A 16,547-nucleotide genomic window follows, 5' to 3' on the forward strand; every position below is an offset into this window, starting at 1 on the left:
GGAAGGAAGGATTTTCCTCAGGTTGTTGTTTTTTCATGCGCTCACATAGTCATACACAACTTTCTTTGAAACTTAGTCCCTACACAGAGTAAATCAGGCAAGATTTTCTTATCCAATAAGCTGGCTACTCTGGTGGTTTCTCTTACAGTTTTTTCTTAGTTATTTTCTTTCATGTTCATTCTTGTGGTGCTAAGCTTTACACATTCTGTATAGATGTAACACATGAACTTAACCTGTGTTATCAGAATTGTATTGTTCCTGAAGTATTTGCTGGTAGTGTACATCTAAAATTTTCCATTAGAGAGAGAGCCCATTTCCTCTGGGGCAGGGTCCTTGAACTTCTCTGGTTTCCAGCCTGCACATGGAAGCCAACATGCTTTGTGGTGTGCTTTGTTGCTGTCCTCAGACTGTCTCTGGATACATCAGCTCCACTGCCCATACAGAGCTTTGTAGGTGTTTTCTGCCTTCATCGCTAAAAGGGCTGGTCTCTGAATTTGCTTTTTCTTCTGCTTCTTGTATCTTTAGAATACTGAGTACTGCTGGTTCTTTGGTATTCTGGATTATTTATACCATAGTTGTGTCTGAGTGCTGAAGTGGCACTAAAATACAGCGTACAAAGTGCTACTACACGAGACTACACAGATCTTTGTTCTGAACAAGTAACACATGGAAAAGTTGAAGAACATTGGCTATTTTTTGACTAGAAATCAAATCGTTGTATCAAAAATTGTGCAAGTGTGATTGATTTTTATAGGATTTTTTATTAAATGATTCTTTTATGAAAGGAGTGATAGGAAAACCCTATGTTATTTTTATTTTCTTTTTAAAGTATTGCTACCTTGCACTTGCATCCATCTGCATCCTTTTACACCAGCCAGTTGAAAAGTTAGCCAATTCAGTAAGACATTTACTGATTCACATCCAGAGGTGTCCGGAACCCAGTGAAAAGGTGTCACTTACAGCCCTGTAAGTATGGTGATAGAAGTTCACAGAAGAGACAAAATGAAACTTGTGGGCTCAAGGGTTTTCCAGCAACATTAGAAATTTCAGAGATGTTGAACATTATTGATTTTCTTATGAAAAGCCACTACAGACTGGCTACATGACCCATTTGTTCCATTTAAAGGAAAACTGTTGGCCAAGGAGTGCCACACCAAGGCGGTTTTGCATTCTGACTGTATCGCTTTCACGCAGGATCCTCTTCTAGGAACAAACTAGAAATAAGAGGCTAATCTGCCGTCCACATGTCATGTATGCTGAGGTTCAGTGCACCTCATCTGGAAAGCCTGACCAGCATTTAGAGTGTTTAAATACAGACCACAGTTCTCATGAACACTAAAATGCACATAAAGCCTCAGACCATCATCATGTCCACTTTCCAGAAGTCTGGGATCTCCTCCCCTTGCTGGTTGTTTTTGTCCCCAGATCCCATCAGCACTTCAGTGTTGGTGAAGCTACTGTGATGTGTGGATGGTTCTGTGGAAATATTTCCCAGAGCTGTTACAGGTGGGATGCTTGAAGAACCCTGCTGGGCCTGTAGGCTGCATGCATGTGTAAATGACCAGTGGGATTGAGGCTGGAGTGAATTAATTACCCAACTTGTCTCACCTTTCTTCCTCCCAGAGCTGACACATGTTCTGGGCACAGGTGTGCTGGTGGCCACAGAGGGACAAACAGCTCTGCTACTGGATCTGACAGATCATGGTCACTTCAAGTCATTTCAGTTGCAGTTTAAACCACTTTCTCTGATCTATTTCAGGCTTTCTGTGCTGCTTTTGAAACATTAAATAAGTAAAAACCTCTCTCCTTTGTGAATATTTCAAGGGCTTACTTTTACATTCAACGAAAATGGTACCAAGGGAATTTTGTTCTAGAACAAAACCTGCTTTCTTTGTCTTCTTACACACATCTCAGCCAGTTCCTGGATCTTGACATTTGACTTAAAGCTGTCCTTGACTTAGCAGCCTCACATGGCTGGTGTCACTTCAAGACTTCCAAGTCTATCCTTGGAGTGATGTTCTTGCCTGTCTGGAGTGATACCTGAGAAACTCACAGCATTTTGCTGTCTTGGAAACAGGCCAGGGGCAGAGATTGCCCAATCTCTGTTTGACCACATTTGTAGAAGAGCGATCATCAGTTTCTACAGTTTTACTTTTATCACCTCTGTGATGGATGTGCTGGGACCTTGCACATTATTTCCCAGTGCCTGCGACTCTCAGTGGGCTCTTAAAGTGGCTTGATAGCCAAGGATGCCCTGGTCCTTCCACAGAACCCTCCCTGGAGCCCTCCCTTTCACAATAAGCAGCCTATTGCTCCTACTGGGACAAAATCTGTCCTGGAAAAAGACTAGAGAATTTAAAATAGGTAGCAAATACCTTTGCTAGTAGATGCTACACCCTGGAAAAAATACTTATCTCAAAACTGAACAGGGAAGTTATAAACACTGTGCAGTCCAGCTTCCTTATAAATAACAGATTTTCTAATGCTTTTCAGGGTAAGTTAGGAAAGGGTTTTTTTTCCTTTCTGGGGCATTGCCTTTCAGAAAAGTACTGACATAAGGTTTTGTGGAAAAATTCAAAAAAAACCCCAAAAACCTAAAATGCATTTGGCATACTTAGGTGCGAAACAAAACTAGCGCTCAACTACCTTTTCCTCACTTGACCACCACTTAAATGAAAGACTTCTCATATGATAGGGAAGTTCTTCTTTCTTGGAAACCTTGACCCTGTTACCAGTAAACATGGAGATATAGTTTAGAAAAACGTCACGGATGATTGTGGTCAAATTTGTTGAAAGTGGAGCAAGATGTATAAAAAAGCACAGCAAAAATACCAATCAGCCACCACATGAGCTGTAGGTTATCTGCGTGAGCATCTCGGGGAAGAAGCTACTTTGAGGGTTAACAAAATTAGGTTAACCTCTGTCATCTAACCAGTCTGGCTGCATCACACATGCTGCTGTGACTGTAGAGGCTCGAAGATTTGGGAGCGAAGATGAAAGGATGTTCTATTTTCAGATCTGGGCATTTTTTATTTCTGCTTTGTCTTTTTGCTGTGGAAGGCAAAAAGTCACCTACAGGAAGACATACCTGCCGAAAAGGACTCCTCTCCCAGGTGACAGAGAACCTGTATATCAAGGCAACTAGTTTAAAATCATCTGTTCCTGTAAGTTGATCCCACTAATTGAAAAAGTTTACTTTACTTATAGATGGTTCTTTATTAGTTTAATTACTGAGCTTCTGGAAACTTTAATAAGCTGAATGATCTCTGCAGTCCTGAGAGACAGGATAACGCAGCTACTTCTTTTGTAAAGGTGGGAGAAAATGACGCATAGAAGATGCATAGAGAGGCTGGGTGAGTTTTCCATGAAATAAATTCGCAACTAGGTTAGGATAGGAATGCAGATTTACTGAGTCCTCATCCTACATCTGAAGATGATGAAGACTAATATTATTGTTGAGTTTTGCACAAACTAGACTTGAAACTGTCTCCCTTTCTCTGCTTGGGTTAATTAATACTATTGCATTATATTTTACAGAAGGATCTCATCAAGACCACGAGACTGCTTAAAAGGACTACAAAAATGCTGTTTATGGTAAGATTTATACTACTGGTTTCCCATTTTCTTACTTTGGCTTTTCTCTGGTCAATAGAAACAGGAATATGTAATCAAAAGCAATGAGAGCTGACGCAAAAATCACTTGTGTTTAGTTGGGAAAGACATTTATAAAAGCCACATGCTTAATGAAGTTCTCTGCTTAGAGGAAGAGTGTAATTCTATTGCAAGAAAGGGATATTCCCCTGAACATGAAGGGACAGTTAATTATGGTATGGGGAGAAAGAGGTGGATTTGGAAAGCCTACCTGGAGGTATTTCTTTGTAGGCAGCTGAGTCATGCTCTAAGTTGGAGTGAGGATGTTTGTTGACTTGGGGTAGCACTCACTCCTCCTGTGAGCCTTCCAGGAATGCTTCCAGGCACCAGCCCCCACAGGAGGACCAGAGCCACAGCCACTGTCCTGCAGCTGAGGCACCTTCTGCTGAGGCTGTGCAGCACCATGGATAGCCCGAGGATGCTGCAGAGAGCTGAGCTGCTTGGAGCTTAGAGCTCTGCAAGTGCGCTGAAAGAGGGACATCAGAGCTCCCAGTGCAATTCAGCACGGGAGTGAGAAACAAACCTTGGGGTGTCTGATTGTAGTGACTGTAAGTGTGTGAGATATTTCAGTTTTCTTCATGCAGAGATCTAGTCAGCAGGGCCAACTGAGTTGGCATATCCCTAAGTATAGACCTATGGCCCTTTGATGTCCCTTGGATTTCACCAATTACTTTGGGAGTGAAAGTTCCTCACTTGTCTATGAGATATCCACAGATATCCACGTTTGAATGGTGTCATCTGCAGCTGCATCACCCTCCTGTCAGGAATCTCACACCTGACACTTCATTCCATTGCCTAAAAATAGGCATATAGTCATTTGAAACACCTTTAGATGTCTAAGAGAACCCACAGGTCAGGCAGATATGACACAGAGTTGACAGGATGACTGTCTGGAGCTCTCTTTTCTGGAGCAGCAGTTGGGGATGGGCTGGATACCCAACAGCATGTCAAATGGCATGGGACAGTGATGTGGAGGAATGGAAAAGTGACACCCATAATGACTCCTACAATTTGGCCAAGATGATCTGACTTAACCCCTCAATTCATCTTGCATTTACTCTTTGTGTGTTAATTGATTGCTGTCACTTCTGTTACCAATAATCCTGTGCCTGCCAGCACAGCATCCTCCTGCCTTTCCTTCAGAAAGCACAGAGGCAAATTGAGTTGTTTATAACAAAAGGAAACAGATCAATCAGATACTAAAATTTATAAAAATGGTTTTATTTATTGTACACTTTCTGAACGTACATGTTGTTATGAGGCTGAAATTTTGGGCCAAAGTTCACTTGCAAGGTGTTCATTTGGCAAATCATTACTTGATTTGTTTTCAGACAAACTGCAGTGTTCGAGATCAGCTCCTCTCCTTCTATGTGAAAAATGTTTTCAGTCGTCTTGAGGTAGGAAGTGACAAGTTGTACTTTATTAGTGCCTTCCAGGTCCTGCAATCAAACATGGATGCCTGTGTGAGTATATTCCTGAGAGCTAAGCTAACTTTGTCCGTCTGAAAAGTTAGGGAAGGGCTCCATCTCAGCAGATGGAGAGGCAGAGGGTGATTCAGAGTCACGGTGTGTCCCACTCCACAGGGGACCCAACTTCACGAGGGCTTCTCCACCGGGCCCAGGGAAGTTTAACCCCGTTCATTCCCTCCCAGAGTGACCTTGTGGTAGTGATCCCATGGAGCCAAGCCACTTCCCTACTGATGATGTCACCTTGTGCTGCCCTCTCATCACTAAAGCTCAAAGAAACAGGGTGATCACAGGGAGAAATGTGGCTGCTCAAGTTTCTGTGATGTAACAGTGGTAATGCTTTCCTTCAGCAACACACCCTCTGCAGGTGTGCAATCTTCACTCACATGTCATCTCTGCTCCTCCATACTGAATTCTGAAAGAACTGGTGGTGTCTCACGAGTAAGCAGGGACCACAATTGTGAAGCACGTGGGAACAGTTCCTATGTGTAAGCTGTGCTCCCAGGCAGAGCAGGTTGTCACAGAGTGATGCTGCTCACCAGCAAAATGTATCCAAATGGCCCAGAGAAGAGGCACTTTTACCAACTCTGCCTAAGTAACAACAGGACAGCAGTTAGAGCACGCTTTTGCCTGTGCAAATATACTTACTAACATACTAGGTAGGATGCTAAGGTGATGTCATCACTTGCTGGTCATTTCTCATCTAATTTTCAGGGGTAAACAAATAGCGACTGGGTGTGTCTTAAAACTAAATGTCTTATAGATATTTTTCTCCACTAAACCTGAAGTCCTCACAAATAACAGTGTGCTAGGAAGTGGAACCTGACCTAGGGTGAAATATAGCCATGGATATGTAGGCAAACATCTATTGTGATTTTAAAAAGTGAGAACAGGATGGCAAGTCAATGAATGAATTAATTAAATTAATTGAAACTTCATCTAATCTGAACTGCATGGTGGCATGAAGGAAAAGGACAGTGGTTCTGCATGCACAAAAATATTTGGAATGCAAAAACAAATAGCTGCAGAGATCTCTTTGCAGAGTTATAGGTCAGAACTAAACTGAGATATTTACATAATGTACAAAGATTCAAATCTTAATGGGAGAAAACTTCACCAGCTTTCAGGTTCTGCATTTCAAACTGCTAAACAGTTGTGATTTACAGCCATTATTCACAGCAGTCTGCTGTAATCATATTGCTGTAATTATTTGTCTCTGTCAAAATTCCAGATAATGTTGTACTTCCAGAATGTGTTAATATAATTTCAGATGGTATAATATGCCTTATAGAGATTACATTCTTGTCTGGAAAAACAATTACATTCTATGCAAATGCCAGTACCCACAGGAATTTAGACTGTCAACTGTGACTGAATTCAGAATATCAGGGACTGCAGCTTGCTAGAGAGCTTAGTAATACATTTGTTTCTGCGCTATATGGAGACAAAATGTTGCAGATTTCTCAGAGCTCCTGCACTCTTTCTCATAATTAGTGCCAGTGTTTTATCCAACAGAAGTCTAAACATAACAACTTATATTTTTGGGTCTTAAAAAGTGCTGGTAAAAGAGATGAGACTGCCCTTGCTAGCAGAAAAACAACAGTTCTTTGAGAAATGATGGCTTGCCATGATTTTCTAGGAGACACCTCATTTCCGGAAACTTTTTTTTAAATGTTTTGAATATGTTTTCAAATGTATTAATGTAAACTCAGCATTACAAAACTATATGAAAAAATAACAAAAATTATTAACAAAGTGGAAGTAATGGGTCCTTTGCTAATAGTAAACTTGAGATTTTTTCATCGTATTATTCCTCAGTAAATTAGCACTCAATTAGTCCATGTGCATAAGCTCTTTAGTTGTTATCTAATTGAGCTATGTTTATCAGAAGGGATTTCCACCATGACAACATATTTATGCAATTGATTTGTTACCTTTCAAGAATGAAGTTCTCTATACTACTAAGGGAAACAGTGATACCTTTATGGACATATATGACCTTATATTCTTTCACACATTTGGGCTGTAATTCAGCCAGCTAGAGGCATGTGTGCTACCTAAAAATCCTGACAATATTTGCCTCTCAACCACTTTCAATGACTTTATACTGCAATATTATTATTCTCACCCTGCCAGTTCTTGGTTTTGTCCAAACAAGGAAGCAGTAATATTTTTCAATGGTATAGAGGCCCAAGTTCAGTTTTTTAGAAATAAATAAGTTTGAAAATCTCTAAACGGATTTTCTGCAATAAAGTCAGAGTTTTTCATTTAGACTATGACTGCAAAGTAAAGGGAATGGCATTTTTCTCTGGATACTTGGAGCATCCACCTGCAGCACCACTGACCTCATTACTTGCTTGAGTGCCCTGGTCAGCATTGCTGAGAAGAGTGTGAAGTTGCTTCTGAGGTTGGACTTATGTTCCTACATCAGTAGCACATTGTGGAAGTGTTTTCTCATATTTGAATGGAGTGCAGAAGGACAGCATATTCCCAGCAGAGCCTTTAATATTTAAGTAGAGCTTGTAGACTTGAAGCTGAGTAATATTTTCAATACTTTAACTTGCTGGCTAGTTCATTTAGTTACTTGCAGTGTACACAGGAAGATAAGAGTCTTGATGTGTATCACCACTAAAGCCAATATGCTCATTTCAGGTCCATTCTGCTAATGCTACCAAATGATATTTTGTGGAAATCTGTATCATACAAGATGGAGATAATTTAAAAAAAAGAAAAAAAAGAAAAAGAAAAAAAGGCTCTGTGTTAGAAAGAACTGCCCTGGTTGGAAGATTTTTTAAAATTTAGTTTTATTTACATTCTCTTTTAAAGATTTGCTTTTTTTCCCCACTTTCATCATGTGAGGTGACTGTGGGAAGCACAAAAAGTAACGTGAAAATGTTTGTGCTCCTTTTTAAAGTATTACATGTGAGACAGAAAAGGACTAACCATTCATTTCAAAGGAGCTATTTTCTTCCAAGAGTTGAGATGAGGACCTTTGCCTTTTTTCTTTCCAAACACGTTGCTCTTGTTTATATATTGGAAAGCATCAAATGTTTCCTTCTTTTTTTTTCCATTTTTTCTGTGAAATAATTTATCTTCCCTTTTGACAATCCTCAGGTAGCTGAGGATCAGCAAGCCATGTTGCTCAATCTGGCAACTCTAAAACAAAAACCAGCTGAACAGCTTTGGGTGGCCAGTGCTGAGTGGCCAGAGATAGGTGGAGAGGAGATAGCTGAGTCCTCCAGACTGTAATTAGTCAGACAGTGGAAAAATGGGCAGGGAAACAGAAAAAAACCCCATAAATTAACTTTTAAAACATATTTAAGGGCTTGCAGAAATGTGCAAATTCGCTCTCTGTGCTTTGCAGTGGTCTTTGGCCCTTAACCTTACCTTCTCTTGGGTTCTGATGGTTCAGAGTTAAAGGACCTTGAATCTTAGAGCTAGAATACAATGTGCAAAAGCTGTATCTGCAACTTATGGAAAGATTCCGAAGATAAACAAAGTGTTTAATAAGAAAACTTAGAGGTGCTCATAGTACCAATTTTGGATGTTGTGAACTCAACTTGGCAGGAAACATGGAGGTAAAAGAAAACATTTGAAGCATTGGGAGATACTGAAATGATGCTGAGATCACACATTTTACAGGCAGCCCTACAGTGCCACATAGGGGCAGAGTGGGCTGGACTCTTCCTCATGACTATGCCTTTATGTCAGCATCTTTGGGTTTTTTTCATCCTTCAGCTTCCGTGTGCTCCATCCACAAGGTTAACTTCTGCAGTCAGAAAGTTAAAGAGAATGTTTCTTAAGGTAAGAACAGGAGTTGCTGGCTCCCCACTGCACTGTTTGAAGGCTGTAGCTTTTTTTTAGTTCAAGGACTTTCCTTTCTAAAGGCTTTATCTTCTCAACAGCTTGGAGATCAGGGAATTTACAAGGCCATCCATGAGCTGGACATTCTCCTTCCCTGGATTCAGGCCTACATACAAACCATCATATGAAGAATGAGGAGGTGACAGACAACGTGCTGCCTCTGTGAGAAGAGTAGATCAATACCCAACAGGCCTGAAAATGAGCTGAGAGCCGGATGAACAACATGTCTGGCAGTAACCCCCTCCCATGGAAAGAGACCCTCTGCAACACAAGCAGTATAGAGAGGGGTTTTCATGAGTTTTCATGGCTAGCAGCTTTGCCTGTTCTGCCTCTGGAGCAGTCAGAGCAGCCTGCTGTGCTTCCCATGCTGCCTGCCTGCCTCCATCTGCCTCACAGGCAGTCCCAAACACACCACACCAGCAGAACGTGGAATCTGCTCCCCTGTGGATCAGACACAACGTCCCATCTGCTCTGAGCATGATCCTGGCTTGTGCCACCCTGTGTGAACACAGTTCAAAATAACAAGGATCACTTCGGAAAATCCCACCCCTAAGCTACATTTCTTTTGGGGCTTGTGGATATATAACTGTATATACACAAGCTATTCTACATGTAAATAAGAAAAATAATTATATACTGCTTATCTTTATTATTAATTTAAGGTAATAGTTGTTCCTTAATAAAAATACACAATTAATGCAAAAGCATTTTTTCAGGCTCATGAATGACCTTTAGATGTCGCATGATCTACATGAGATCAGACACTCAGAAAACACAATAAATGGATTGCTTTCACTGGGATTGTAAAATGATTTGTGAGAAGTTTATGAAAGTTGATGGTAGTGGTTTCCAAAATGTCTTTCATATAGTACAGAATGAAAATGGAACTCTAGTTTTCTCACATTTTAAAATATTAATCAGGAGAAAATATCTAGACAATGAACATATTCCCAGTCTGTATGTTTGGCTGTTCCATGGGACTGAGACTCTGCAAATCTTCAAATGTCATAGTTCTACTATGTCAGGAGCATTTGAAACCATTAGTGTGATGACACTGATGAGCCTGAGCTAGTTCCTCTTCTGCAAATATCTAACACAAGGGAGTTGCTATGAGAAATACTTTTTTTTCAGCTGAAGACAAAATAGTTAATTAGAGGGACAGTGGAAAATTTGATGTCATGGTCTTTTTTGAGCATCTAATTTAACTTTTAATTAATACAATGTCCTTTTCATGGATATTTTCCATGCAGCTCACCCATTAGTTTTTGAGATTCAGATTTGCTTTCAGTTTCAGTGGTTTTATCCTAACTCTGGTGTATGGAACAGAAAATTGACCATGGGCATGGCCTCTCCATGCTTCATCAGACATAGCTGCCCAGTACTTACCGCTGTTAGGGAGCAGTAGCTGGGATGTGGGAGCCCTGTGCCTGTGGGAATTGGAGGGACTGCTGCTTCTCTGCCTCAGAAGGGAGCCAGTGACACCTGCAAACAGAAAAGCTGCCATGTTTAATTAGGAAGATCCATAGGCAATGGTTTCAGGTGATTCAGGTTGCCAAAGACTTCTCTTGTGGAAATTTTGTGCATCCAGTTAGGGGGTGACACATGAAGACATGAAGAGACAGATGACCTTTAAAAAGGGCAAGTAACACTTCACTGCCACACTGCACCCCTGGGGTCAGCCCTGCAGTGGGTATGGGCATCCAGCAGGCCTCCTGCAGCAGGGCTTGAGGTCAGGCTGCAGCAAGGCTCAGCCTCCATGCATCTGACAAGGAAATCAAGATATTTTATGACATAAAAGCTTAGGATTTGTGTATTTCAGCCCTCATTTTCCATATGGCTTGGGACAGTTTGTGGATTCTTAGTTGCCTATAAAATGAGAGTACCTCTGGGAATGATGCATCCCTTCATACAGTAGTAAAAATCACATTTGCAAACCAATTAAACACTCCTGGATGAAAGCCAAAATACAGCATCTGCAAAATAAAGGACTTACCCTAAAGCAAAAATGCTGTGGTAAGTGATACATGCCATATGCAGGCCACCTAACAACAAATATTACTTTGAGTCTTCACAACAACACAGCAAAATAATTGGTATTAAATATATTCAACTGGCAATTCAAAGTAATAAGTATAGACAAAAGCTTGTTGCCTTTTAAAACCAGACAAGTGAAGGAGTGCATTTTAATTTTACAGATGAGACTCTAGGTGTCACTCTTTGAAAACAAGACTCGTGTTAATCCCAGTCAACTGCTGACTTCAGTTGGTGGAGAAAGTGTTAGAGCGTATTTCATAAGTAGTTTCCTTGGATGGAAAGTGAGATAGATATGTAGTTAGAAAGATTGGATTTTGGAGGGTAAGAATGATGGGCATATAGCAATAAACTGATCATGAATTTATTCTCTAGTTTTACTATAGAATTCTTATGTGACTGTAGATAAGTTCCTGTATTAAGGTACTGTCGTCCTTTGACAAATGAAGAAACCATCTATCAATTATTTGTTCAAGTTAATTTAGCCTACAGAAATCCTCAGAAGGAAATTATTTCCCATGTAATGTTAATTGATGTCACTGTTGCTTAGTGTGGCTTGTCTTATCACAGTGTTTTGGTCTTTTTGAAGCTGTGACTCTTATTACATGGAAAAAAGAAGCATTTTATGACTGTTACTGCAAAATCAAGAATGAAAAATATGTGGCTGTGCATTAAAATTGTCACTAGATCACAGCTTCTTGAAAAACACTGATCTAGTGGAAAGTAGCAGCTGCACATGCAGTTTTGGTATTATCTAAAGAGTACAGCAACAGTCAGCGAGACAATTTCCATCACATACAAGATAATGCACAATTTTATGGTTTCCTTGAAGTGTTTTTTTTGTTTTTTTTTTCTGAAGTACAAAATCTTCAGAGCAGAGGTTATCATTTAATAAATAATTTCTGCTGTAGGTCCAACCATCTACAGCAAATTCCTGATCTCAGTTGCAGCCCTGGTGTTATAGTGTAGTCACAGAATCATGGAATCATAACATCATAGAATTGTTCAGGTTAGAGAAGATCATTCAGATCATCCAGTCCAGCCATTAACCCAGCACTACCAAGTCCACCATAAAACCATATCCCCAAGTGCCAAATCCACAGGTCTTTTACCTACATCCAGGGATGGTGATTCCCTTGGGCAGCCTGTTCCAGTGCTTGACAGTCTTTCCTGGTTGCAACTTGACAGTGCTTTCAGAGAAGAGTATTTCCTAATCTGCAATCTAAACAAATCCTGGCAAATGCTGGGACAGTTTCCCTCGGAGAGCATTAGAAGGATTAGAAGACTAGAAGACTGTTTCCTGAAACATGGAAATAAGAACAATATTTGGACAGTGATGTAGCTTGTGTTGGATTTGGCTGTTTGGTCACTGTTCCTTTGTGCCCACAACATACACTGATTTCTAGAGACCGCAATAGCAGACTCTTCACTGAACAGATGTGTGGCCAAAGGTGAAATGCTTGGACTTTCATGGGCAGTTTTAATGAGATGCTCCCCAAGTGAGCCCAGATACTCAAATGAAGTCATCTTCCCCTCAGCAATTGAGGGGCTGCCAAGAGAAGGGGTGCCTGGGCAGGCAGTGGTGTTACAGGAACAGGAGGGATATGGGAGCCCCTGTACAGCTGCAGTGGTCACCTTACAGCTTCTCCCATCTTTAGTCAACCTTCCTCATGCTGCAAACCATGACTGCCCTAGGGCTACCCTCTCTGAAATACTGGAGGAGCTGCTGAGCTGTGGAATAGTCACTCTCCAAGAACTCGTGTGGAGAACAGTCTCACCTCAAATCTGGTTTTATTGAAACATCAGTGTTTAGATCGACATTCTTGTTCTGTTGGCTTCAGTGGAAGAGTGATTTGGAAACATAAAGGCAGCTGGTATGTTTATTGCTCTAAAGGAGCATTTATTGCCAGAGGGAAAAGGGAGGCATAGGAATACCACTGATTGAGGGTGGAGCTTATTGTGGAATAAAGATACCGGTGAAATACGGCATAAGTAAGTCTGAATTGCAAAACATTATGGATAATGTTTTTTTCAGTCCTTTGGATGGAATGGGTTGATGAAAGCATCGATGATCATAAAGGCACAGGGTCCACAGGATAAATGAGGCTGTCACAGGACTCTGGAGGCTCCTGGCCTGAACTCCTGCTCAAAGCAGGGCACACCAGCAGGGCAACCAGGCTGCTCAGGTCTTTATCCAGTTGGATCTTGAAAAATCTCTGCTAGGAGCAATGGAAGGCTGAGTTTGAAGGGTCACTGCATCATTTCTAGTTAGGTAAAGCATTACAGAGATGAATAGAGCCACAGCTGAAGAAGAAGGGGCATTGCTTCCATGCTTGAAAGGAAACCCATGAGAACTGCCTGGTCACAAAATGTTTGTGTGAGATGAATGAGAAATTGCAGGCAAGTGTAGAGTCCTGTGAGAGGAAAGGGTTGAATGAAATTTGAAACAGAATTATGGCAGATGAGAAGTCTCAGATGTTTCACTTCTGAAACATCTTTCATCAATAAATTATTTCTGAAGGCTGCAGGCTCCTCTCAATTTATACTGAGGTTTTTGGCCCAAAGCACTGGGGATGGAAAGTTGGCCACTCCTGACCTGGCTCCTGGCTCCTCTCCTTGCAGCATGGGCACTGCCAGAGAGGTTTCTAATGTGTGGCCCACAAAAGGGTCATGGCAGATCTCCCCACTCCTTGGGCATTGATTCTGGATAGCCCCAGAGTGCCATAGCTTCTCATCTCAGGTTATGATGTCCTTTTCAGAGTCTTGTTGGCTTCTAGTAGATTTTCTGTCCCAGTAAACTGACAAAGAACAGAACATGTTATGCTAGGACGTCAAAGTAATATCAGCTATCTGATTACTATTCCCTGATTTTTGAACCGTCAGAGATAGAAACCTGAGAAAATACAGATTTAATTCTGTTTAGGGCCTGAGGGTGTACAGATGTAGAAGCAACCTGAGAAAGAAGTGTAAAAGAGAAGTGATGGTGGGTGAACAGAGGTGTTTGGGTCTTATCCTTATATTTCAGCAAATTGCTGTATTTTGAACATCAAAATAAATCTACTTAAGAAAGCTGGATGTAAAGTTTCTAGCAGCTGGAGTTGCAGAGAAAAAAAGAAACTTAAACAGAAATTATGAATGAAGTTATATATAGGCATTAAGGTGCATGTAGAAATTGTAGATACTATAGATACTAGGATATTGTGGTGTGAACAGGTTTGATTTTGCTTTTCAAACAGCCCTTTAATCAATGATGTTTCTTCATATTTAATAAAATCTGATTTTTCTTCTATTTAAGACTTCAAAAAGGTTTTCACACTCTTGAGTTAATAATAGAGTTTGGGGTTAGTGACGTACATCACTTGTTAATATTAACAATGGATGCTTTTCCTTCCACTTTCTGCCATTGCTGCTTATTCAAGTTGTTTTGGGTGTGCTTTCAAACGAGCTGATGAGAAGGAAGTACCTTGAAGTAGCCGTGGTGCAGGGGGCCCTTTTGTTTGCTCGTGTCTTCTAAAGATTCGATGAGCAGTCATTAACACATCCTGGTGGTTTTGTTGCTGTAGGTGAAGCCTGTAGCCTGTGTTGGTCATTGATAAAGCATCATCAATTATTTTCTGATTTTTCCCTCCCCACATGAAAGATGAAGTGGTTTGTGCCAGCCCAGCTCATCGTCCCTAACCACGTGTGAAGAATCCGCTGACGTGTCCTAGGTAAATTTTGTCATGTCAGTCTAAATGTTTTCTCTGTTCCTGCATGGTGACTAAGGAATAACCAGTAGCAATTTCCAAGTGATGAAGAAGGCCTGCAGAGATAAACCACAGGCGCCTCAAATTAGTCACTTGATAAAGCTATTTACAAGAGAGACTCTTAGATGTGAGGAAAAAAAAATTTTTGTGAATGAGAAACCACAGGCTGTCAGTGGAAAAGACAACCTGTTTTTCTCCCCGCCGTAGGGGAAAGAGTGCTTCACATACAGCGACACCCGCGAGGCCACAGATGTGAATCCCAGCATGGAACGCAGCTGCAGTGCAGCAGGAGCAATTCAAAGTTTGGCGAAAATCGCAGGATTGCAGAAGGATGCAAAAGGGGGTCGCAGCATCAGATGCAGAGCTGCAATTTGAGTCAGTGGTCAGCCTCTTTGAGACCAGCAAACTGAGCTTGCATGACCAGTGCCCCTAAAAAGCTTGCTGATACCAAAGGGTGATTGTGGCAAATGTCTGACTGATACGAACTGTGCTCAGCTGATAGATAAGTTCAGCACAATCTGATCCCAGACCATCTGAAGCAAGATCCTGGTGCTTATTCCTCTATATAGAGAAAAGACAAGTGGCTCTTTGGGGAGGTTTTATAGAAGCAAGGGAAGAGACCATCCAAATCTAGGGGCAATCTATTAAAGAGTATTTCCCCAGCCTAAACTCTAGAACGAGGGTTTCATTCATGAGTGTAAAAAGACTTGAGAATCATTACAAACTGTGTGTGTTGTAGTATGGCAAAAAGAGTGTATGTATGTGCTCAACTCATCTGTGTTAGGACTACTGAAAGGAAGCAGAAGGATGTCATTTTTATATGTTGTTTCACTATTGATTTTCTGAGTCTGCTCCAGCTTTTCCTTTCTGTGAAACGTTGGAATATTGCAAAGGATTTAAAGAATGATAAGAAAATTTGGCCTCTGGTACAAGACATTAAAGATATCAGTTTGATCCCATCAATGAATGGGAAGATTAAAAAAATCAGCCAATTGCAATTCATCTACAGAAATGACTTCAGTAGAAACTCCATGTTTCCTCAGTTAGATGGAAGAAAGCACAGCAAAGTTGTACTCTGCAGTGTTAAATCCAGGAAATTCAGTTAGGCTGGAAGTAGCAGGTAAGACAGATACTGACCAGGCCAACTGGTATAAATGATCACTTTTAAGACTGTAAATGGACATAATTTACATCCTCCAGATACTCAACACAGGAGTGGAATGAGTTCCTCTAAAATGTTTAACCTATGAAAACTATCTCTGTTTCTTTTTCAGGAAGGTTGTTGCAGAATTTCACATTCTGATTGCCAGAAGTCTTTCATTTTCTGACCTGAATTTACTCACAGACAGTTTATATGCATTTTGTCTAGTGTCAGTTTATTGTTAGCCTACATGACTAACTGAATTTACTGTTTTCCCACTGTAATGTAGTTCAAATAACAAATTGCTTTCTAAAGCTGAACAATCCCAACTTTTCTAGTCTTCTTTTATAAAACAGGAGCTCTCTGCTTGTTTTCTGGACCATTTCTACTTTTAACTAATCCATATAGCACAGGGTAAATCCACAAATGTACATTGGCATTGCTCCCCTCAGTCTTCTGGAAACACCTTGCCCAGTTAACCTTCACAGTGTCCACTTCCAATGCATCATTGCCTTGATGGTTCCTGTGATGAGTGATGGCACCATGGAGTCATTCTCCTCCTCCAACCTTCCTTTGTGAGTGCCACTGTGGGTTAGTTATTTGCCATCCTGCCAAGCCCAGTACTGAGTACTTGAAGGTAGGGTCTAC

The 16,547-nt window shown here is 40.9% G+C and overlaps 1 protein-coding gene across 1 annotated transcript; it reads left to right on the forward strand.

The window, feature by feature from the left end:
- Positions 1-2,993: 2,993 nt before the first annotated feature.
- On the forward strand, positions 2,994-9,109 carry IL26 (interleukin 26). The gene is made up of 5 exons (XM_042779178.1): positions 2,994-3,164; positions 3,538-3,594; positions 4,983-5,114; positions 8,856-8,921; positions 9,023-9,109. The coding sequence occupies exons 1-5, from the start codon at positions 2,994-2,996 to the stop codon at positions 9,107-9,109; spliced, it is 513 nt and encodes a 170-aa protein (XP_042635112.1).
- Positions 9,110-16,547: the final 7,438 nt, after the last annotated feature.

This window comes from Catharus ustulatus, chromosome 4, assembly GCF_009819885.2.
Source record: "Catharus ustulatus isolate bCatUst1 chromosome 4, bCatUst1.pri.v2, whole genome shotgun sequence".
Lineage (NCBI taxonomy): Eukaryota > Metazoa > Chordata > Aves > Passeriformes > Turdidae > Catharus > Catharus ustulatus.